Source organism: Coregonus lavaretus (assembly GCF_964263955.1).
Source record: "Coregonus lavaretus genome assembly, chromosome: 5".
NCBI lineage: Eukaryota > Metazoa > Chordata > Actinopteri > Salmoniformes > Salmonidae > Coregonus > Coregonus lavaretus.
In genome coordinates, this window is record NC_139992.1 from 64,463,971 (window position 1) to 64,489,607 (window position 25,637).

The 25,637-nt window shown below is 44.0% G+C and overlaps 1 protein-coding gene across 1 annotated transcript in view; it reads left to right on the forward strand.

Annotated features, from left to right (window-relative positions):
• Positions 1-5,405: 5,405 nt before the first annotated feature.
• Positions 5,406-25,637, forward strand: part of LOC311130165 (myosin light chain kinase, smooth muscle-like) — a gene marked incomplete at its 3' end in the record, with an annotated part of 108,323 nt that continues 88,091 nt past the window's right edge. Inside the window, exons 1-2 of the mRNA XM_084162859.1 lie at positions 5,406-5,561; positions 23,195-23,351. Of these exons, the coding sequence (XP_084018985.1) occupies positions 23,199-23,351 (153 nt within the window). The 5' untranslated portion in view covers positions 5,406-5,561; positions 23,195-23,198. The remainder of the gene's footprint in view (positions 5,562-23,194; positions 23,352-25,637) is intronic.

The following is a 25,637-nucleotide window of genomic DNA, read 5'->3' on the forward strand; positions in this document are numbered from 1 at the left end:
ATAGGTCAGCCCCGCCACCGCCACCAAAATACAAACTTCTCTCAGGCTATTAAGCTTGCTCAGCTCTGAATGTGTGTGTGTGTGCTGTGTAAGGCTGCAAAGTTTGCATTTAACCAGGACAGTCCAATTCTGATATTTTTTCCACTAATTGGTCTTTTGACCAATCACATGATATCTTTTCACATCAGCTCTTTTTCAGAGCTGATCTGATTGGTCAAAAGACGTGTAAACGTAGCATAAGCTAGCTATATCTCCAATCATAATTAACTTGTGGTAATTGAAACTTTCCTTTGTGTATCTTGTCATCAACAAAATGCTAAATGGAATTCTAATTGCAAAATTGTAATTTCAGAAATAGATTCCTTGGTTGGTTGTGTTCGTGATTGGAATATGCTGTCTACTAGGCCTAGGCTATACATACGGGTAGATTAGATAATATTGGAAATGGTCCTCTGATTACTCAGTGCGTTCCAGCTCCTACCATTTCCATGGTCACCTGAGCATGGAATGTTCTGCAGTCTAAGTGAGCTGTGGGCCAGGCGGCCTGGAGCCATCAGACCATGGCCTGTTAACAGGGCACAGAGCACTGGTTCTGCCAGGATCCTCATGCTTTACCCACAGACACAGGCCCACAGGCTGAGACAAATGCACATCATATGGTTAAAGCATCCAACATCCAGGAAGTCCTAATATGGACACCGTAAACCTAAGTCAGGTTTAAGTTGAGTGTATTATGGGGGGGAAAGCCTATACCTTGTCTTGGGAGAATGATCATGACTATGTGGACATTTCACTTATGATTTCAATTGTTTGGCCAGAGTTTAGCAAGTGAAGAAAGCAGCTGTACTGTACATAAAAAAAACATCACAAAGCCATGAAAATCAAGAGACAGTGAAATACTTCCTTTGAGTGCTTAATATCCTCTGATCCTCTTCATTACAAGCTCTATAGAGTATATTACTGAACCCTGGTTATGGGAAAATGAAGCCAAGGCACGCACTGCATGCACCATAAAAGGTGTCATCCTTTATAGAGTAGATTTAGCATATCTGCAAATCACAGGTAAAATAGTCTGTAGGGAAAATGAATATTTCGAAAGAGATTGGCAAGATGACCACAGTTCATTATGGGAGAGTGGGAGAGTTGTTGCATGTATTGGGCAGAGAACTACTCATATTGGACAGCTGGGACACATCATTTAGTAGTACACTTTCCAACTTCAGTCAGAAGATGGCGCTATAGGCACCAGAAGGCTTGGGTTACATTGTAATGCTGTATAGATGAACAATTGTTATGGATTTTGCAACATATTTGAAACATCCTCACTGTCCACAAAATTACACAAATTGGGCCACTGCAATATTCCCCCTAAAAGTCCTAACACAAATAAGTCTCAATACCTTACACATTTCAGTTTACGAACCAAAAACCTCACCTCAAAGAACAAGTTGATGTCTTGCTAGCATAGCAAGTATCATTCTCCAATTGGAAAAGTTTGTGGCCAAAACCAGGCCATAAAACATTCTTAAAAAACACACAGTGGGTTGAATGCTTTAATCAGTGGAGTGGGTTGGCCAATTACAGAGATACAGCCACAAACTGACAGGAAGAAAATAATTACGCCATTAACTAAACGAGATAAGCAGATCAGTGGTGGCTGAGGTCACCTCCCTTTCAAAAAGACTCCTCTAAAGGTCAAGGTCAGCAAGGTTATACAATAGCTAGCTCTGGTCCAGGGTGTTAGCGCAGCTTTTAACACTGAGCCCCTTATTAACAGCGTTAGCAGCCATACTAATGCCCTGGACCAGAGCAATACAGTAGCCTACATATTATGGTTAGGTCAGGACCATTTTGAAAATGAGCATTTATGGTATGTTATCATAATAACATTTTCCATCCTTGTGCAAACGTTATGGTCGTTCTTAATAGGCCAGTGGAATATATTTGGAAATTGGTGAATTAATAGAAGTGTGGAGTATGAGAAACACTAGAACACTCCAATAAAGCATACCAAATGTTTTTCACTACATGATTTAAGATACACAACTAATGTGTATGAGATGATTTTGCCAACTCTCGGTATTGAAACATAAATGTCAAACTGCCTTCCCTAGAGCAGGGTTGACACTGCATGTGGAGGAAATCACAGAGGGGGGTTTCCTATACCTCTATGTTTCAGACAGTTTAGGATTGTTTTGTCTGGAGTTTCGTTTCGGGCAGCACTCCCAGAGAATGTTTACTTTTACCTTTCCGGTGGGCTAGCTACTCTTGATCTGATTCCCATGCTGAAGTAGCCTACTGCAAGACTTGCCTCTTTCTGGAATGGGTAGGGGGAAAGTCAACATATTTACATGTAATATGAGATGACCTTATAGAAGCTGAACACATAACAGTGTATATAATTGTTTTATGAAGTGTGTTGTAAATGTAAATGTAGCTAACCTAAGTACTCAGGAGAACTGCTTAACCCATCCAGAGGTATAAATCCTATTGCTCCTTTGCTTGACCAACACAGTTAATTAGAGGGTAGGAGAGGACACAGAGTTACAGATAATACACTGATATGCTGATGTACTGATAAACTGAAGTGTAATAGTACAATTTAGTACAATATCCACTAGAGAGCACTGATGTAACACTGATGCTGACCTCTCAATGCACAATTGGAAAATTAGTTATCTGTTAAAAAAGTTAGATGAAGTTATGGTGAGTATGCAGTTTGACTTACAGAGCTTCCAGTGTGCGTTATTTCATGAAATTGGTGACAGAATACCATACTAAATGTCTCAAGTATTGCTTTGCGTAAAACTAAGAAACATACCCCATCATATTATCATTGTTATATTGACAATTTCTCTCAAGCTCTTTTGTTTCTAGCATATGGATTGTTTGGATGTTTTTCTAACATCCAGCCCACTGACATCTTATCTTTTAGCTTTCTGTGTTTCCTACATAGCACTGCCATCACTGAGTGTTGACAGGCTGTGAAATCAGCTGCAAATCAAGAAATGCATTTCACTGGGTGCTGTAACAGCCAGGAGACGTGGCAGGTGTTTTCACCATTCAGCCTTTAACCTGAATCCCACACTGACTAAATGACCATTCCACATGTTACAACTGTCTGCCTCAACTCTTGCGACTGCTCAGCTCCAAGAACATTTATTTTTCACAGTAATATTTCATCGGCACAAAAATAACTATACACTTTAAATGGGGCTTTCAAAAATGGTGTTCAAGCTAGTGGCTGTTTGTCCGTAGTTACCACAGCTACAAAGTCAAAATGAGCTTTTTGGTCTTAATTTAAGGTTAGGGCGAGGCATAAGGTTAGCAGTGTCGTTAAGGTTATGGTTGGGTTTAAAATCGGATTTTAAGAAGAGAAATTGTAGAAATAGGCGGGGATTAGCCATAATTATGACTTTGTGGATGTGGTAACTAGTGACAACCCTAGTGGCTCTTGGTGACAGTCGTGAACTATGGTGTCTGAACTAATTGTGGAGTGAATACAGTGACAAATGCAGAGGAGAAACAACCCTAGCCTGTCCTTTTTGTTTTGAGTAATCACAACCTGTCCAGGTAATGATGTAAATAGCCTGATAGGCTATTTCAGTTTCGCAACTGGGTATTCAAGGTTGTAAATACATACTCTATATATACAAAAGTATGTGGACACCCTTTCACATTTTTGGATTCGGCTATTTCACGGGTGTATAAAATTTGGCACACCGCCATGCAATCTCCATAGACAAACATTGGCAGTAAAATGGCCTTACTGTGAAGAGCTCAGTGACTTTCAACGTGGAACCGTCATAGGATGCCACCTTTCCAACAAGTCAGTTCGTCAGATTTCTGCCCTGCTGGAGCAACAACTGCTCAGCCATGAAGTGGTAGGCATCACAAGCTCACAGAACGGGACCGCGGAGTGCTGAAGCACGTAGCGCGTAAAAATCGTATGTCCTGGTTGCAACACTCACTACCTAGTTCCAAACCGCCTCTGGAAGCAACATCAGCACAATAACTGTTAGTCAGGAGTTTCATGAAATGGGTTTCCATGGCCGAGCAACCGCACACAAGCCTAAGATCACCATGCACAATGCCAAGCGTCGGCTGGAGTGATGTAAAGCTTGCCGCCATTGGACTCTGGAGAAGTGGAAACGCGTTCTCTAGTGTGATGAATTACACGTCACCATCTGGCAGTCCGACAGACGAATCTAGGTTTGGTGGATGCCAGGAGAACACTACCTGCCCGAATGCTTAGTGCCAACTGTAAAGTTTGGTGGAGGAGGAATAATGGTTTGGGGCTGTTTTTCATGGTTTGGGCTAGGCCCCTTAGTTCCGGTGAAGGGAAATGTTAACGATACAGCAGACAATGACATTCTAGACGATTCTGTGCTTCCAACTTTGTGGCAACAGTTTGGGGAAGGCCCTTTCCTGTTTCAGCATGACACAATGCCCCCGTGCACAAGGCGAGGTCCATACAGAAATGATTTGTCGAGATCGGTGAGGAAGAACTTGACTGGCCTGCACAGAGCCCTGACCTCAACCCCATCGAACACCTTTGGGATGAATTAGAACGCCGACTGCGAGCCAGGCCTAATCGCCCAACATCAGTGCCCGACCTCACTAATGCTCTTGTGGCTGAATGGAAGCAAGTCCCCGCAGCAATGTTCCAGCATCTAGTGCAGGGTTCTTCAATTCCGGTCCTGGAGGGCCGAAACACTTCTGTTTTTTATTTCTACCTGGTAGTTAATTGCACTCACCTGGTGTCCCAGGTCTGAATTAGCCCCTGATTAGAAGGAGAGGATGAAAAACAGAGGTGTTTCGGCCCTCCAGGACCGGAATTGAAGAGCCCTGATCTAGTGGAAAGCCTTCCCAGAAGTGTGGAGGCTGTTATAGCAGCAAAGGGGGGACCAACTCCATATTAATGCCAATGATTTTGGAATGAGATGTTCGATGAACAGGTGTCCACATACTACTCATGTAGTATATCTGTAAAGGATTGAAAGTTGGTTACATTTCAGAATATGGCTTTCTGTTTGTAGACTATGTGAAATAAGCACTGAATAGCCTATGTAAATTATCTATTTGAAATTACCAGCTGAAAATAGTGAACTAATCCTCAAATAAATAGTGGAAGAAGTTGATGGCAGATGGTTCAAAACACCCTCAAGCTGAGAGCAAAATACATCATATAGTTCATATATAATTTACAGTTGACAAATGCTGTGTGTGACCCAGACCAGACAGTACATTTGGGGATAGAGCTGCAGATTTTCAGACCTCCCCTTTTCCCTTCTCGCACGACCAATGAAAGGTCTCAAAACATATGTTAGGATTGACTCCAAAAAGTTTGATACTGGCAACGAATCCCGCAAGATCCTACGAGTAGAAGGCGATAAATCCGACGCGTGAGTGTCATATCTATCTGAAAGCGCGATACATTTTCTCTGCTGAATTGTTCAAGGAGAAGGTTATCTCTTCAGAGTGAAAAGTTTGAGCAGAGGAGCAGCGGTTCAAATTGGAGAGACGCTATTTTGGAGCACTCTTGGCAACGTGCTGTTTTGGTAAGTCCAACTGAAATATTGAAAATGTTTGTCTCAGCCTACCTGTAACTCTGGGATATCACTGCACCTACAAAAGGTTTGTCTGATCATGGTAGGCTATTGCATAAACGTTTAGAATGAAGGAACTCTGATCATGACAATAGACAACTTTTATTATAGCGTACTTAGTTTATTTATTTAGGTTACTGTATTATTTATGTAACATTACAATTGTTGTTTGTATGGATTTCCATTTTCAGGCCAGAAATACATCGACTTTTTTTTAGACTTTAAATTGAAATCTGTGAAATTACTATTGACATTATTCTACTGAATTATTTGAAGTAGCCTAACACTTTACCACAACATTTTCAATCTATTGTTTTTTTGTTGTTGAGCTTTTCATTTGTTGCTTTTTAGTTCCAAGTTGCACATAAACACTGCAGTAGATGAATAGAACATCAGGTAGTGTATTTTATTTCAAGGTGTTCTCAGGGCAATTTGTATTGTTCTGTACTTAAATCTGTGACGCTCCATTTAGTATGATATATTACGTTACATTGGGTTACATTATGAATGGAATAGCGGTCGTACAATATCATTCATATTACCCGGTCATACAATAGAATACGAATTGGATGACTTAACTTATCATACGTCTTGGAGGACATATAGAATTAAATAAAAGTGTCCACAACAGAGGATCGAGTTCTCGAATTGAGCAGTTTATTAACCAGAATTCACAGGCTACTGTCTGGCGGTAGCATATGCCAAATAAATCAGTAAACAACAACAGGTATCCAACTCTCTGTCAGGATGCAAAAAGACATCAAACAATAGCAAGCATGGTCTTTCAACCTGCAGTGCCTGACCTCCTGATAAACCCCTCCTCCTCCCCCCTCCACAAGGACACCTGGCACCGGACCATTCCAGGCATTCCTTTGGTTGGCAGACAACAGGTTGACTGGCATGCCGGACCCCGCAAAACCGGGTACTGGTAAAGTGCACCACAACAAAGGAACAACATAACTTAGGCACACATAGCTGTCTATGTGGTCCTCTGTAGCTCAGCTGGTAGAGCACGGCGCTTGTAACGCCAAGGTAGTGATCCCCGGGACCACCCATACACAAAAAATTTTTTATGTATGCACGCATGACTGTAAGTCGCTTTGGATAAAAGCGTCTGCTAAATGGCATATTATATTATTATATTATTATATGTGGGTCGCTAAACATCCCCTTGGAAGTCTTGGAAGCGACCCGGAGGTCTCATTTGTCCATGTGGGCGTGATGGGGGCAGAGTGTCCACTCGTGACACAGGGTGTTCAGTCTGTGATACGGGGCTGACCCTCTGGGGCCCAGGGGATGAGGGCAGGGACATGGGGGCACAGGGGATACTGTCCATGGCTCTGGTGAACCCTGCAGTAGCACAGAGGAGACTGGGTTAGTGGGCCATCTGCAGCCCTGTCTGCGGTGCCTAGGTGTGTGGGGAATGTCATTGCCAGAGGGACAGGTAGTGGGGGTCCCTGGGGTTTGTGGAGGAGAAGTGGCCCCTCTGTATGGGGCTAACCTGTCCCAGTGCAGTACCACCTTTCTCCCCAGAGGGAGCTGGACCCGTCACACCACCTCCCTCATCATCTCTAAGACCCTGCAGGGCCCCACCCAGTGACTGTTGAGCTTGGGACATCGGCCTTTCTTTCAAAGGGGGCTGTAGACCCAGACCATACTTCCTTTTCTGCCTCACACCTGCGTTCAGCAGTTGTTCTCTGGCGAAGGTGTCTCCTGGTGTACTCTGGCCCCGGAGGAACAGCAGGGCTATCAGTGGGCTGCCGAAACGCCATCTCCGCAGGGGTGCGGATCTCTCTCCCCAGCATGAGAAGAGCAGGTGTGCAGGAGGTGGAGTACTGGCACGCCATGAGGACCAGGGCCAGATGCTTGTCCCAATCATGCTGGTGTTTGGCAGAAATGGTCAGCTGCTGTACAAGCGTTTTGTTGAAGCACTCCACAAGGCCGTTGCTCTGTGGGTGGAGTGGAGTAGTGCGGGTCTTGTGCATATTCAGCCGCTCACACATGGTGGCAAACACACGGCACTCAAAGTTTCTGCCTCTGAATGGACTCCGCAGCGCCAAACTTGGTGAACATAACCGCTGTGAGGGAGTCTACGATGGTTTCTGCCTGCTGGTCAGGCAGAGCGTAGGCCATTTTGTAAAATAGTCCATGGCCGTGAGCACCCAGTGGTTTCCACTGTCTGGTGGGGAATGGCCCGACTACATCCACTCCCACTCTTTCCATGTTAGCCCCGACTGGAAACTGTTGGAGCTCTGCATGAGAGCGGCCTAGAGGGCCCTTTCTCGCTGTGCAGATGTCACAGCGGCGGCAAAAGTCCTCCACATCCCTCTTGTGCTGAGCCCAGTAGAAGCCTTGACGGTGGCAACAGAGGGTTTTTGTGACCCCAAAGTGTCCAGTCCCTACTCATCCATGCATGCCCTGGAGCACAGCCTCCTGCAGTGCTTTGGGGACCGCCACCTCTCTTCTCCTGTAGCTGGCCTCTGCTGCGCCTCCACCCACTGTAGCACTGACTGTGTCCAGCTCCTGCTGCTGCCTCCATTCAGCCATGTTGACAGCCTGCAGCTCACAGCAGACAGGCACATGACATATGTCACAGACCCCCTCCTCTGTACACAGCTCTCTCACGGGCCTCTCTCCGCTCACAGTGGCGGAACCCGTCTGCAGTACAGGGCCAGCCGGACATGGCGTTGGAGTGGCGTGCCCCCACCCTGCTTACGACTGAAGCTCCTTCGACCAGCATGTGACCTTCCCCTCTGGCACTTTAAAAGACATGAGGCACTGGAGAGCAGAGTGGTCAGTCCTTACCATGAAGGGCAGGCCACCCAGGTAGTACTTGAAGTGTTTGATGGATGACACCACAGCGAGGAGCTCATGCTGGGTGAGACAGTAGTGGCACTCGTGTTTGTTGACTGTATTGCTGAAGTAAGCCACCACTCTCTCCCCCTCAGGCCCCACCTGGGCCAGCACCCCACCCATTCCCACATTGCTTGCGTCCGTGTCCAGGATAGAGGGCAAGGTGGGGTCAGTCTGGGGTGAGCAAGGAGGCCTCAATCAGTGCACGCTGGAGGGTGTTTAAGGCCTCCTGGCACGCCACTGTCCATGTTAAGGCCGTGTCCTTCGGCAGCAGGCGGATTAGGGGAGTGGCGACACTGGAGAAGCCCCGTACAAACTTTTTGGAGAAATGTCCTCTGGTCTGATGAAACAAAAATAGAACTGTTTGGCCATAATGACCATCGTTATGTTTGGAGGAAAAAGGGGGTTGTTTGCAAGCCGAAGAACACCATCCCAACCGTGAAGCACAGGGGTGGCAGCATCATGCTGTGGGGGTGCTTTACTGCAGGAGGTACTGGTGCACTTCACAAAATAGATGGCATCATGAGGAAGGAAAATAATGTGGATATATTGAAGCAACATCTCAAGACATCAGTCAGGAAGTTAAAGCTTGGTCGCAAATGGGTCTTCCAAATGGATAATGACCCCAAGCATACTTCCAAAGTTGTGGAAAAATGGCTTAAGGACAACAAAGTCAAGGTATTGGAGTGGCCATCACAAAGCCCTGACCTCAATAATTATCTCTACTACTATTCTGACATTTCACATTCTTAAAATAAATGTCAGGAATTGTGAAAAACTGAGTTTAAATATATTTGGCTAAGGTGTATGTAAACTTCCGACTTCAACTGTAGGTACAGTGAGGGGAAAAAAGTATTTGATCCCTTGCTGATTTTATGTTTGCCCACTGACAAAGAAATGATCAGTCTATAATTTTAATGGTAGGTTTATTTGAACAATGAGAGACAGAATAACAACAAAAAAATCCAGAAAAACGCATGTCAAAAATGTTATAAATTGATTTTCATTTTAATGAGGGGAAATAAGTATTTGACCCCCTCTCAATCAGAAAGATTTCTGGCTCCCAGGTGTCTTTTATACAGGTAACGAGCTGATTAGGAGCACACTCTATAAAAGACACCTGTCCACAGAAGCAAGCAATCAATCAATCAGGTTCCAAATTCTCCACCATGGCCAAGCCCAAAGAGCTCTCCAAGGATGTCAGGGACAAGATTATAGACCTACACAAGGCTGGAATGGGCTACAAGCCCATCGCCAAGCAGCTTGGTGAGAAGGTGACAACAGTTGATGCGATTATTCGCAAATGGAAGAAACACAAAAGAACTGTCAATCTCCCTCGGCCTGGGGCTCCATGCAAGATCTCACCTTGTGGAGTTGTAATGATCATGAGAACGGTGAGGAATCAGCCCAGAACTACACGGGAGGATCTTGTCAATGATCTCAAGGCAGCTGGGACCATAGTCACCAAGAAAACAACTGGTAACACACTACGCCGTGAAGGACTGAAATCTTGCAGCGCCCGCAAGGTCCTCCTGCTCAAGAAAGCACATATACAGGGCCGTCTGAAGTTTGCCAATGAATATCTGAATGATTCAGAGGAGAACTGGGTGAAAGTGTTGTGGTCAGATGAGACCAAAATGGAGCTCTTTGGCATCAACTCAACTCGCCGTGTTTGGAGGAGGAATGCTGCCTATGACCCCAAGAACACCATCCCCACTGTCAAACATGGAGGTGGAAACATCATGCTTTGGGGACAGGACAACTTCATCGCATCAAAGGGACGATGGACGGGGCCATGTACCGTCAAATCTTGGGTTAGAACCTCCTTCCCTCAGCCAGGGCATTGAAAATGGGTCGTGGATGGGTATTCCAGCATGACAATGACCCAAAACACACGGCCAAGGCAACAAAGGAGTGGCTCAAGAAGAAGCACATTAAGGTCCTGGAGTGGCCTAGCCAGTCTCCAGACCTTAATCACATAGAAAATCTGTGGAAGGAGCTAAAGGTTCGAGTTGTCAAACGTCAGCCTCAAAACCTTTATGACTTGGAGAAGATCTGCAAAGAGGAGTGGAACAAAATCCCTCCTGAGATGTGTGCAAACCTGGTGACCAACTACAAGAAACATCTGACCTCTGTGATTGCCAACAAGGGTTTTGCCACCAAGTACTAAGTCATGTTTTGCAGAGGGGTCAAATACTTATTTCCCTCATTAAAATGAAAATACATTTACAACATTTTTGACATTCGTTTTTCTGGATTATTTTTTTGTTATTCTGTCTCTCACTGTTCAAATAAACCTACCATTAAAAGTATAGACTGATCATGTCTTTGTCAGTGGGCAAACGTACAAAATCAGCAGGGGATCAAATACTTTTTTCCCTCACTGTATTCCTTTTGTCCAGATGGGATAGGGCAGTGTGCAGTGCGATGGCGATTGCATCGTCTGTGGATCTATTGGGGCGGTATACAAATTGAAGTGGGTCTAGGGTGTCAGGTAAGGTGGAGGTGATATGATCCTTAACTAGCCTCTCAAAGCACTTCATGATGACAGAAGTGAGTGCTACGGGGTGATATTCATTTAGTTCAGTTGCCTTTTGCTTTCTTGAGTACAGGAACAATGGTGGACATCTTGAAGCAAGTGGGGACAGCAGACTGGGATAGGGAGAGATTGAATATGTCAGTAAACACTCCAGCGGCTAGTGATGCTGTCTGGGCCGGTAGTCTTGCGAGGGTTAACACGCTTAAACGTCTTACTCACGTTGGCCACGGAGAACGAGAGCCCACAGTCCTTGGGAGCGGGCCGCGTTGGTTGCACTGTGTTATCCTCAAAACGGGCGAAGAAAGTGTTTAGCTTGTCCAGGAGCAAGACGTCGGTGTCCACGACGTGGCTTGTTTTCCCTTTTGTGATCCGGGATTGTCTGTAGACCCTTCCACATACGTCTTGTGTCTGAGCTGTTGAATTGCGACTCCACTTTGTCTCTGTGCTGATGTTTTGCCTGTTTGATTGCCTTACGGCGGGAATAACTACACTGTTTGTATTCAACCATATTCCCAGTCACCTTGCCGTGGTTAAATGCAATTGTTCTCACTTTCAGTTTTGCGCGAATGCTACCATCTATCCATGGTTTTTGGTTTGGGTAGGTTTTAATAGTCACAGTGGGAACAACATCCCCTATACACTTCCTGATGAACTCAGTCACCATGTCCGTGTATATGTCAATGTTATTTTCAGAGGCAACCCGGAACATATCCCTGTCCGCGTGATCAAAACAATCTTGAAGCATGGATTCCAATTGGTCAGACCAGCGTTTGAATAGACCTTAGCACGGGTACTTCCTGTTTGAGTTCCTGTCTATAGGAAGGGAGGAGCAGGATGGAGTCGTGATCTGATTTGCCAAAGCGTGGTTGGGGGAGGGCCTTGTAGCCATCCCGGAAGGGAGAGTAACAATGTTCAAAAGTTTTTGAAGCGCGAGTACAACAGGCAAATTTGCTTTGTTAAAATCCCCAGCTATAATAAATGCAGCCTCAGGATATGTGGTTTCCAGTTTGCACAAAGTCCAGTGTAGTTCCTTGAGGGCCGTCGTGGTATCGGCTTGAGGGGGAATATACACGGCTGTGACTATAACCAAAGAGAATTCTCTTGGGAGGTAATACGGTCAGCATTTGATTGAAAGGTATTCTAGGTCGGGTGAACAAAAGTACTTGAGTTCCTATATGTTATCACAATCACATCATGAGTAGTTAATCATGAAACATACACCACCGCCTTTCTTCTTTCCAGAGAGTTCTTTATTCCTGTCTGTCTGATGTACTGAGAAGCCAGCTGGCTGTATGGACGGGGACAGTATATCAGGAGAGAGCCATGATTACGTGAAACACAGTATGTTACAGTCCCTGATGTCTCTCTTGAAGGAGATCCTCTCCCTGAGCTCGTCTACTTTATTGTCCAGGGACTGAACATTAGCGAGTAATATACTCGGAAGCGGTGGATGGTGTGCACGCCTCCTGAGTCGGACTAGAAGTGCACTCCGAATACCTATTCTCTGCTGGTGGCGTCTTGTAGCAGCCTCTGGGATAAGTTCAATTGCCCTGGCGGGTATGAACAAAGGATCACATTCATGAAAGTCGTATTTCTGGTCATAATGCTGGTGAGTTACCGCCGTTCTGAAATCCCAAAGTTATTTCCGGCTGTATGTAATAACACAAAAAACGTTCTGGGCTAATAATGTAAGAAATAACACACACAAAAAAAAAAATACTGCAAAGTTGCTTAGGAGCTAGAAGCAGAGCTGCCAAGTAGATTATTAGAAAATCATGTAGTGTATTTTATTTAGCCTTGGGGTGAGGGTCTCATCACATTGGATTGAAGTGACTGATGTAAATCATCCTGGCTTTGCCCCCTCTGAAGCATTCTAAAACCATTCTATTATCTGATGGATTTTGTTTGAAAGGAATTTGATTTCCATTGCCAGCATGAACGACAACAATGACCATTTCTAGGTTAATAATGAACATTTATATTCATTTTTCTAGTCTTCTATTCTTGGAATTTTAGAGTTGTTGGATTTCTTCTTATTGAGCTTCATCCATAATCAGTTGGACATGAGTAGTGCCATAAGTAATGAAACGCAGGTGATTGAACAGGAAGTCCAGTTAATATTTAACACTGTAATAGTAATCTTCTCTCGCCAGCTGTGCTCTGGCAGTCAGCTACTATGTTGGGCACCCAGAACCTAACGACGGCCTTGAATAGGAGCTGGTCTTGGTCAGCACTTTTCCCTGTCCAGACACTGACTATAGGGAGACAATGGAGCTGGTTGGTGTTACAGTAGGTCATGTAAAATGCCCAGGTTTTCCAGAAATCCCAGTTGGAAGATTCCTGAAATCAGGAGGGAATAAGCAGGAAATCTGGAATCATCCAATGTGGATTTATAAAAAACCTGGGATATTTTTTAAGTTACTGGAATTTTTCAACCCTAGTAATAGCTTAATTATTATGGTTTGATATGACATGACTCGGCTACAGTCACAGTTGGCAAATTGAACTGTTATGGGGCATTGGTTAGGCCTATAGCTACAAAACTGACGACAACACCCCAGCATCATTATGTGGTCAAGCAATGAGCTGGTATCTGTGTATCCCAAAAGGCACCCTATTCCCTATATAGTGCACTACTTTTGACCAGAGCCCTATGGGGAATAGGGTGCCATTTGGGACGTACATTGTGTTGAGAGGAGCGGGTTACAGGGTTGTTACTAGCCTTATCACAGTCCTGTCAGTGTCCTATGAGCTTCCTGATGCTATTGACAAGCAGTACCATTGTCTCTGTATACCATGGACCCGATTTCTCTCACTCATGTTTTCCCAGCTGTCGGTCAACAGTGTGTCACGTTTACCAAAAGCCCCAACAAGTGTGATTCTACTGCGGATAAGGTTGGACATTGTGTTCACACATATGTCATCCGATTTGTCCCCATCATTCTCCTTTCATTATGTCCTTTGTATTTAACTGCAGGCCCCCTCAGTGTTGTACACCTGTTTGTCATCCTGGTGATTCATTGTGCATCCCAAATGGCACCCTATTCCCTATATAGTGCACTACTTTTGTCCAGAGCCTGGTCAAAAGTAGTGCACTCAATAGGGAATAGGGTGTCATTTGGGATGCAGACATGGTCCACCTGAGGTAGTTGCGGAGTGCAGTATATCTTTCATCATGTTTTGTAGTCCTACCGTACATGTTGCATAGTACACATTTATAGCAGAAATGTCCCGTTCTCTACATACACTTATGTTTTGCTTTTGATATTGCTACATTTCCTCTAAGGGTCTCGCCTTGAGTTTTCTCCATGTCTGGTTGAGCAGTTCAATGTTCAATGTGATAAGCATATAGCACTTCACCACATGGGTTGACATAAACACTTTGTGCAACATAAAAACTGATCTCCAGCCTGTCTTAAAATAATAGCTCTTTAACTGGTAGTTAGTCGTTTTTATTTGTACTTTACAATTTACATTTTTGACAACTTTTACTTTTACTCCACTACATTCCTACAGAAAATAATATACTTTTTACTCCATACATTTTCCCTGACACCCAAAATAACTCATTACATTTAGAATGGTTGGCAGGTCATGAAAATGGTCCAATTTCACGCACTTATCAAGAGAACATCCCTTGTCATCCTTACTGCCTCTGATCTGGCAGACTACCTAAACACATGCTTCATTTGTAAATTATGTCTGAGTGTTGGAGTGTGCCCCTGGCTATCCGTAAATTAAAAAATACAAGAAAATCGTGCCGTCTGGTTTGCTTAATAAAATGAATTTTAAATGATTTATACTTTTACTTTTGATACTTACGGTAAGTATCAAAAGTAAATGTAATTGCTAAAATATACTTAAGTATATTTAAAACCAAATACTTTTAGACTTTTACTCATTTTACTGGGTGACTCACTTTTACTTGAGTCATTTTCTATTAAGGTATCTTTACTTTTACTCAAGTATGAAAATTGGGTATTTTTTCCACCACTGCCAAATACAGTAACTTTAACTCTGGGAATCCAGGTGTTTTATCAGGCTACAGGTTTTGTCTCAAATGACTGGCACCTTATTTCCTTATATAGTGCACTACTTTTGACCATGGCCCATAGGGCTCTGGGCAAAAGCAATGCACTATGTAGGGAATAGGGTGCCATTTGGGACGCAACCAGTGAGTTGTGTGATAAGTCTGAGTGATTAGGCTGATCTGTGTATGTGTCCTTTCATGATGGCATTCTTTGCAGGTTATCAACCTGTGAGTAGATGCTGGTACGGCTTGGCTTCATCCCAAATGGCACCCTATTCCCTACACAGTACCCTATGAGCCCTAGTCAAAAGTAGTGCACTACATAGGGAATAGGGTATAATTTGGGATGTATACCTAATGTACTGTGGGTTATCATGTGTGCTTATCTCACCCTAATGACTTTGAGTGAAGGTGAATGACCCCATGGCCATGTAAAAGTCTGAGGTGTTTGCTTGTTGCTAACAACAGTGCAGAAGAAAGCCCCAAACTGTCAGAGAAAGAGTAGATCTCTCCCAGCCAGGTGTTCCAGATATGCATCTGTGACTTAACCCTTAGATGTAAGGATCATTGGTATTGGAGTACCGTGGATAGAACCAATATTCCTGTGGGCCTCCCAGGCCCATTACATTTACGTCATTTAGCAGACGCTCTTATCCAGAGTGACTTACAAATTGGTGCATTCACCCTATAGCTAGTGGGATAACCACTTTACAATAGTTTTTTTTTTTTTTTTGGGGGGGGGTAGAAGGATTACTTTATCCTATCCCTTTAAGGTATTCCTTAAAGAGGTGGGGTTTCAAATGTCTCCGGAAGGTGGTGAGTGACTCCGCTGTCCTGGCATCGTGAGGGAGCTTGTTCCACCATTGGGGTGCCAGAGCAGCGAACAGTTTTGACTGGGCTGAGCGGGAACTCTGCTTCCGCAGAGGAAGGGGAGCCAGCAGGCCAGAGGTGGATGAACGCAATGCCCTCGTTTGGGTGTAGGGACTGATCAGAGCCTGAAGGTACGGAGGTGCCGTTCCCCTCACAGCTCCATAGGCAAGCACCATGGTCTTGTAACAGATGTGTGCGGAGGAGCGGGGTGACGTGAGAGAACTTGGGAAGGTTGAACACCAGACGGGCTGCGGCATTCTGGATGAGTTGTAGGGGTTTAATGGCACAGGCAGGGAGCCCAGCCAACAGCGAGTTGCAGTAATCCAGACGGGAGATGACAAGTGCCTGGATTAGGACCTGTGCCGCTTCCTGTGTAAGGCAGGGTCGTACTCTCCGAATGTTGTAGAGCATGAACCTACAGGATCGGGTCACCGCCTTGATGTTAGCGGAGAACGACAGGGTGTTGTCCAGGGTCACGCCAAGGCTCTTCGCACTCTGGGAGGAGGACACAACGGAGTTGTCAACTGTGATGGCGAGATCATGGAACGGGCAGTCCTTCCCCGGGAGGAAGAGCAGCTCCGTCTTGCCAAGGTTCAGCTTGAGGTGGTGATCCGTCATCCATACTGATATGTCTGCCAGACATGCAGAGATGCGATTCGCCACCTGGTTATCAGAATGGGGAAAGGAGAAGATTAGTTGTGTATCGTCAGCGTAGCAATGATAGGAGAGGCCATGTGAGGATATGACAGAGCAAAGTGACTTGGTGTATAGCGAAAATAGGAGAGGGCCTAGAACTGAGCCCTGGGGGACACCAGTGGTGAGAGCACGTGGTGCGGAGACAGCTTCTCGCCACGCCACTTGGTAGGAGCGACCGGTCAGGTAGGACGCAATCCAAGAGTTAGCCGCGCCGGAGATGCTCGGAGAGGGTGGAGAGGAGGATCTGATGGTTCACAGTATCAAAGGCAGCAGACAGGTCTAGAAGGACAAGAGCAGAGGAGAGAGAGTTAGCTTTAGCAGTGCGGAGAGCCTCCGTGACAGAGAAGAGCAGTCTCAGTTGAATGACCAGTCCTGAAACCTGACTGGTTTGGATCAAGAAGGTCATTCTGAGAGAGATAGCAAGAGAGTTGGCTAAAGACGGCACGCTCAATAGTTTTGGAAAGAAAAGAAAGAAGGGATACTGGTCTGTAGTTGTTGACATCAGAGGGATCGAGTGTTGGTTTTTTGAGAAGGGGTGCAACTCTCGCTCTCTTGAAGACGGAAGGGACATAGCCAGCGGTCAAGGATGAGTTGATCAGCGAGGTGAGGTAGGGGAGAAGGTCACCGGAGATGGTCTGGAGAAGAGAGGAGGGGATAGGGTCAAGCGGGCAGGTTGTTGGGCGGCCTGCAGTCACAAGTCGCAAGATTTTATCTGGAAGAGAGGGGAGAAAGAAGTCAAAGCATAGGGTAGGGCAGTGTGAGCAGGACCAGCAGTGTCATTTGACTTAACAAACGAGGATCGGATGTCGTCAACCTTCTTTTCAAAGTGGTTGACGAAGTCATCCACAGAGAGGGAGGAGGAGGGGGGGGGGTGGAGGATTCAGCAGGGAGGAGAATGTGGCAAAGAGCTTCCTAGGGTTAGAGGCAGATGCTTGGAATTTATAGTGGTAGAAAGTGGCCTTAGCAGCAGAAACAGATGAAGAAAATGTAGAGAGGTGGGAGTGAAAAGATGCCAGGTCCGCAGGGAGTCTAGTTTTCTTCCATTTCCGCTCAGCTGCCCGGAGCTCTGTTCTGTGAGCTCGCAATGAGTCATCAAGCCACGGAGCTGGAGGGGAGGACCGAGCCGGCCGGGAGGATAGGGGACATAGAGAGTCAAAGGATGCAGAAAGGGAGGAGAGGAGGGTTGAGGAGGCAGAATCAGGAGATTGGAGGGAGAAGAATTGAGCAGAGGGAAGAGATGATAGGATGGAAGAGGAGAGAGTAGCGGGAGAGAGAGAGCGAAGGTTGCGGCGGCGCATTACCATCTGTGTAGGGGCAGAGTGAGTAGTGTTGGAGGAGAGCGAGAGAGAAAAGGATACAAAGTAGTGGTCGGAGACATGGAGGGGAGTTGCAGTGAGATTAGTAGAAGAACAGCATCTAGTAAAGATGAGGTCAAGCGTATTGCCTGCCTTGTGATTAGGGGGGGACAGTGAGAGGGTGAGGTCAAAAGAGGAGAGGAGTGGAAAGAAGGAGGCAGAGAGAAATGAGTCAAATGTAGACGTAGGGAGGTTGAAATCCCCCAAAACTGTGAGGGGTGAGCCATCCTCAGGAAAGGAACTTATCAAGGCGTCAAGCTCATTGATGAACTCTCCAAGGGAACCTGGAGGGCGATAGATGACAAGGATATTAAGCTTAAATGCCCATGTTGTGCATCTAAGGGTTAACACAGTTCAATATTCTAATTCTGTATTCTTAAAAAATATATGGAAATAGCCATGGTTATGTGGGTTAGCAATAGCAGTGATACCCTTTTAGTGGTGTCTTCTGTCAGCTATCGCAATAATTTTTATTTGCCTTGCTGAACCATTATGCCATGTTTCTTTTTATTGATATTGGTTTTAAAAGGGTATGAACCATCGACCATGTCGAATGTGAGGTACTGTATGAAGCATGTCTGACTCAGGGCCATGGAAAACATCATAGGTCAAATAAACTGTGGAGCTCAGCAATGTGTCAACTGATAAAGCACCAACGTGCCTATATTGGTGTTCCAAGAAAGGATTAATTAAACACAGGTCTGGCTGTGGCTTTGCTGATAGTGGCCCACTGTTACTATTTCATAGATGGGAAGCAACATGGCATCCTGATGATGGATTACAGAAGATACATCCCAAATGGCACCCTATTCCCTATATAGTGCACTACTTTTGACCAGAGCCCATAAGTCATTTGGGACGCAGATAGAAGAAGAATGCATTCAGAAAAACAACAGTTCTGTAGTTAATGGCAACCTTTTGATGTTCTTGCTATGCTTAGAGGAAACTGTTTGTCAAATGTGTGTACAGAATAACAACTAACAGTTTTTTTCTGTCTGGATGGTTTATACAGCAAAGGGACTTTCACCCTTGTTGGTTATTATAGGCCTTGCACATCCTGTCAATTAAATGTTTTCTTAGACAGGGACAATTTATGTTAATGCCTGTGGCTGATGGAAAGTCAATACAAGCAACACAACTGTTTTCATTCTCTAGTCCTCACCAAACACATGTTTAGATTCCACATGAGGTGATACTCTCCAATTTTGTCTACGTCAGTTTTTCCTCATTTTCGTTTTGATTTGGAACTGAAGAGGAGCTAATGAATAAATAACATTATTTAACTTTTAATCGAGACCATGTGTTCTTCCTTAATAGACGTGTTTAAAATGATGTTGTGTTAGTTGAACAAAGACTTCTTTGGAAGTAAGCCATCATTTGACAGGCTAAATAGAGGAACATAATATGGACTTTTGAGAATCAAAATGGAAAAAGAGGACCACATTGGAAATCAGCCTTCTTTGGGCATTATTGTGTTTTATCTTTGGTAATTTTTTAATCTGGCTGGAGCAGCTTTATACTTTTAATTATCAAATCAATTCAATCAATCAATGAACCAATCAGACAATCAATCAGTCTCTCAATCCATGTAAAGTGTGCAGCTCTGTTTGTCCTTAGACAGGCTACTGTACCTACTGTACCTTAATGTGTTCATACCTTCACTCATTTTATCCATGCAAACTGGAGAAAAAAGGAGTAACGCACACAAACCCAGCCCCAGGGGCAGCCAGTGGTGGAACCACCAACGACCAAGCATTAGGCTTCCTGAACACTAAACAGAAGCAGGCCTTGGTCCTCCACTGCCCCTCCTACTGCAAAGGCAGACCAACACAGAATACATTGAGTTGGCTTCCCTCTGATTTATGTTGACCCTCTCTCTCTTTCTGTTGCACATGCTTTCTTAATTACTTAATGTTTATTGTATGTACCTTTTTTTTAAAAGTGTTGACATGAAAGTTAGAATGCAACACTGCGCAAGTCATCATTAAAGTCAGTCATTGTCTGTCCACTGCAGGGCAAAAATAGCGTCATATCATATTTGCCACCACTGGGTAAAGAATCCATTGTAATTATTACGTTGCTGACATGATAATGCAACATTATCTTTGAAGACTTGAATTATACTGAACAAAAATATAAACGCAACATGCAACAATTTCAAAGATTTTACTGAGTTACAGTTGATATGAGGAAATCAATCAATTAAAATAAATACATTAGGCCCTAATCTATGGATTTCACATGACTGGGAATACAGATATGCATCTGTTGGTCAAAGATAACTTACAAAAAAATGGGCCTCACAATGGGCCTCAGGATCTCGTCACAGTGTTTCTTTGCATTCACATTGCTATCGATAAAATGCAATTGTGTTTATTGTCCGTAGCTTATGCCTGCCCATACCATAAGCCCACGGTTGGGATGGTGTTCTTCGGCTTGCAAGTACCCCCTTTTTCCTCCAAACATAACGATGGTCATTATGGCCAAACAGTTATATTTTGGTTTCATCAGACCAGAGGACATTTCTCCAAAAAGTACGATCTTTGTCCCCATGTGCGGTTGCAAACCGTAATCAGACTTTTTTTATGGCGGTTTTGGAGCAGTGGCTTCTTCCTTGCTGAGCGGCCTTTCAGGTTATGTCGATATAGGACTTGTTTTACTGTGGATATAGATAATTTTGTACCTGTTTCCTCCAGCATCTTCACAAGGTCCTTTGCTGTTGTTCTCGGATTGATTTGCACATTTCGCACCAAAGTATGTTCATCTCTAGGAGACAGAACGCGTCTCCTTCCTGAGCGGTATGACGGCTGCGTGGTCCCATGGTGTTTATACTTGCGTACTATTGTTTGTACAGATGAACGTGGTACCTTCAGGCGTTTGGAAATTGCTCCCAAGGATGAACAAGACTTGGGGAGGTCTACCATTTATTTTCTGAGGTCTTGGCTGATTTCCCATGATGTCAAGCAAAGAGGCACTGAGTTTGAAGGTAGGCCTTGAAATACATCCACAGGTACACCTCCTATTGACTCAAATGATGCCACAAAGTAGATGTCCTAACCGACTTGCCAAAACTATAGTTTGTTAATAAGAAATGTGTGGAGCGGTTGAAAAACTAGTTTTAATGACTCCAACCTAAGTGTATGTAAACTTCCGACTTCAACTGTAAGCTTTTTGTGAGTATGGAACATTTCTGGGATATTTTATTTCAGCTCATGAAACATGGAACCGACACATTACATGTTGCGTTTATATTTTTGTTCAGTATACTTACAGATACACACGGTAATAATACATTAGCACATTTTGTAGGTAGACTGCATTGACGTTGGCGCCAACCAAGCTTCTTTTGTTAGATTCATTTAATATTTAAGGTGACTAACAGGTTTGCGCTGAGCTCAAGCTAAATGCTTCACCTTCTTGTGATGCTTTTGTTTGCTGGCAGGGCATGTCAATGTCAATGTCATGTTTTGAATGTATCATATGCTATTACCGGTCTCATGCTACGTCTGTGAGGTTAATAACCCAATGGCAAAGGTTGCGTCCCAAATGGCACCCTATTCCCTATACAGTGCACTACTTTTGTCCACAACACTGAAAGACCAAGAGGGCTTTATGACATGCCACATCAAATGCACAGCTGTATTGACATTATTAATCCCATGTGATGTTACGCAGCCTTGTGTGGATTTGGGATATGAATTGCATTCAATTCAAATAAAGGCTAAGCTCAAATTTTTGTTTGATGTTTGAATGCCACTGCTATTGAACCATATGGTACAATAGTCTTTTGCAAAGTTTTTTGAAGCAGTTTAATTACACTGAATGCGGCTTGAGCTTTCTATCTCTGCTCAAAGGTGTGACTGCCTTTCCTTTTTCCCAATGGAACCGGTGGTTGTGAATTCTCAAATCCTTTCGCTTAACACCAGCACCACCAGTACACTTGTTATTGAGCTAGAGAGTAGTCCAACAGGCCTTTCTGGCATCTCAGGGAGGAAACATGCATGTTTTTCTACCCCGTGCCCCTCTCACGTTCATCCTCAGTGGGCACCGGCTGCAGCTCCATATGGCTGCATACTGAGGGCCCAGTGTTTATACCAGCATTAGGCATCTAACGTCTCAAAACAGGCAGGATAAAATCACTTGTACTTGTCCCTCCTTGGTGTTCCCAACTCCTCTATTGAGACCGTGGTGGTGATTAACACATTCCACACATGGGATATACATTGACCAGGGCATCTGTCGGACTGACTGTATCTTTGTATGTACAGTATGTGGGTGTTATCCTTATTTAGCTGTTCTAATTCATTAGATTAGATACACAGGGATGCAAATGTTGGCCAGCTAGAGCTAGATTGAGCACGTACTGTGATCCAGAAAACTTTGAGTAGTCAAATATTGTGATTATAGCCTACAGGGAGCATTTTTGTTGCTTCTTTTTCTTGGTTGCTTATTTGCTCTTAGTCAAAAGTCAAATTATCACAGAAATGTGGTCGGGGGCTGAAAAGGTGTCTGAGAATGCCGTTTCTGTACAAGCCTCAAGCCTGTGCTGAAAAATAAACATGGGAGGTATTTCCCCCAAATCGTCAGGAAAGGGAATTTGCAGTTATTTTCTAATATTTCCTTAACTACTTCTACAGCTAAGTTATGGCTTGCCAAAGCTAAGCTTAGGTGTATAAGAATAACAAGCTAAAAACTGCAAAACGAATGATTGTGTGATTGTGAATCAATGGTTGACCCTTTTTATCTATTGTTTTTATGGTTGATACGGTCTACTGATTTGGCAGGAGACCAGGGGTGTATTCATTATACAGATTCTGTTGCAAAGCATTTTGTTCATTTGCAACAGAAACAGTTTACTCCAAACGGATAACATTTTGCAATGAAAACAAGCGTTTCTATTGGACAAATTCAGGTAGGTCCCTTCCCATTTCGTTCCGTTGGCTCGTTCCGTTGGCTCTGTTTGCTTCCGTTTGGTTGCGATACGTAATAAATACACCCCAGATGGTTGATGGATTGGATTCAAGAGAAAGGTGTATATAAAGACATGATTCACTTCAAATCGAATTGATATATGTAATATGTGAAGCCCAACAGCCTCTGTCCCTATTCCCTTTATAATCCCCTATGGGCCCTGATCAAAAGTACTGCACTACATATGGTATAGTGCCATTGGGGATACACCCTATAAAAGTGAAGTGCATTATCAAAACAATTTACAAAAAAGTAATTCTATCCTTTACAGAAATATGGGGGATGTGCAGCTTGTGACTACAACGCGGATCTCCAAGACCAGCTTGACATTAGGCCGAGGTTCTCCAAGACAGGAGTCTCCAACCTTTACTCTCCCACCCCGCAATGCCCGGGTCAGCCCAGGAGGGACAGCACGCCTTGATGGGAAGGTAGGAATCTCTCTCTCAAAATGCCTGTCCCAAATCGCTCCCTATATCCCTTCCCCTTACATTTTACATTTTAGTCATTTAGCAGATGCTCTTATCCAGAGCGACTTACAGTTAGTGAGTGCATAATTTTTTTTTCTTCATACTGGCCCCCCGTGGGAATCGAACCCACAACCCTGGCGTTGCAAGCGCCATGCTCTACCAACTGAGCCTATCTCCTTGATGTTAGCATTTCTGAATAGGTATAACCAGTGTAGTGGTAAGGCTTCCACCATATCTGCAAACATTGAAGGATTAGGGCCATAAGGAGGAGTAGGGATCGAATTGTGAATGGACCAAAATGTCATTATATCCGTTTATTTTCAACCCACCCGAGTGTGCGTGAGCTGTGCATGTTGCGTTGTGTTTAGAGTAGAGGTGCTGAAGTGGACTTTGTTGCCCTTGGGTCAAGGCCTTGTGTTGACCCCACACCTCCTGTTAGCAAGACTCCTACTGTGCTGTTCACTGTGCTCTCCTTGGCATCCCTCTCTGGGCATCACTGTCTGTTTGGACTTGGGACCAATCCCAAATCGACCCCTACGCCCTATGGAGATAAGTAATATGGTGAAACCTCCACCTAGCCTATAAGAGGGGCAAGGTGGACATATTCCCATATTACTAACACCTGTCATAGCCTTTCATATCTTCACAAGTGCATAGGGTTTAGGGTTTGATTTGGGATAGGGCATCAGTCTCCGCTTATCAGCTCACTCAATATGGTCATGGGTGAGCAACCAGGCTTTGCAAAAAACAAAAAAACTAAACAGCTGTTTGAGAATGCTTATCCCAACAATACTTGAGGCTGACAGAGAGGACTGTCAAGTCTTGATTTATCGCAAAGGTCCTTTTGGCGAAGACTGCTTCAATTTCCATTTTCCATATGATTAATGCATGGTGACTTGTTATCCTAGCAAAGAAGTCTTTGCCCAAAAATGTTTTGAAGTTATCCAAACAGATTCGTAGGCTTTTAAAAATACATTAAAAAAATTAGATAAGAGTGTTGATCGGGATTAAGTTAGAGGTTTATCATGGGTGAAATGCTAGTCAGGAAGAATAATATAATTTATGCCATTTAGCAAACGCTTTTATCCAAAGCATCTTAGTCATGCGAGCATAAATGTTCATAATGGGTGGCCCCAGTGCGAATCGAACCCACTATCCTGGAAGTGCAAGTGCCGAACTATACACAGGACCGCAATGCATTTCTCCAATACATTTTAATTCGTAACTATATCTCAAGAGTGTAGGTCATTTGTTTTGTAGCCTTGATTTGTTACCCCCCCAAAATGCATGATTTAAATGTTACGCTGTCCACTGCACATGTCAACATGGCCAGTCAGTCAAGCTAGATAGACTATCTACAGTGGCTTTGCTCTGTGTTTGGAACCCTTTCATCATGTCCCCTTGTCATGTTTTGACAACCCCCAGAGGGTCGGCTCTGCTCCTCAGATGCCCCGATCTCAGTTCCTGTCAAGTCTCCCCACTGCCTTCCATGTAAAAGGGATAGTTCACACATAAAAAAATGACATTGTAAGTAAACCAATGTAAGCAGGCAATGGATAAGGTATGGCTGCAATCAATGTTTGGTTTTGTTTACCTTACTGCTGTCTTCAAATGCTAATGCTTTGAATTAGAAATTCAGAATTGTACAACTTCATGTTATATGGTTCCTCACCCTGAAAGTAGTCTATGGGCCAGGAGAAACTGTAATCCATGGTTCGGTTTTAACGACATGAAGGCAGTGTTATGGCAATGCAGTGTGTGGGATCTCTCTTAGATTGGAAAGGATGTGTGACTAATGAGACTGTAGTGTTACAGAAAGCAGGCTCCTGCCACTTGGAGTTCACCTCCACCATACACATGGTTTTCATTCAGCTTCTCTGTCTCTGCTTTGAGTCTGATGTAAAGCATTGGAGTAATTTCTGGGACTCATGGTAAAAATCCGAATTGCATCCTCTTTATGAAATGATACAGTAAAGTAGGGTTCCCCAACTGGCGGCCCGCGGGCCAAAACCATGTGTATGGTGGACCCCAAGTCTTCTGAGCAAAAAAATAAAAACAGTATACACTACCGGTCAAAAGTTTTAGGACACCTACTCATTCAAGGGTTTTTCTTTATTTCTACTATTTTCTACATTGTAGAATAATAGTGAAGACATCAAAACTATGAAATAACACATGGAGTCATGAATTAACCAAAAAAGTGTTAAACAAATCAAAATATATTTTATATTTGAGATTCTTCAAATA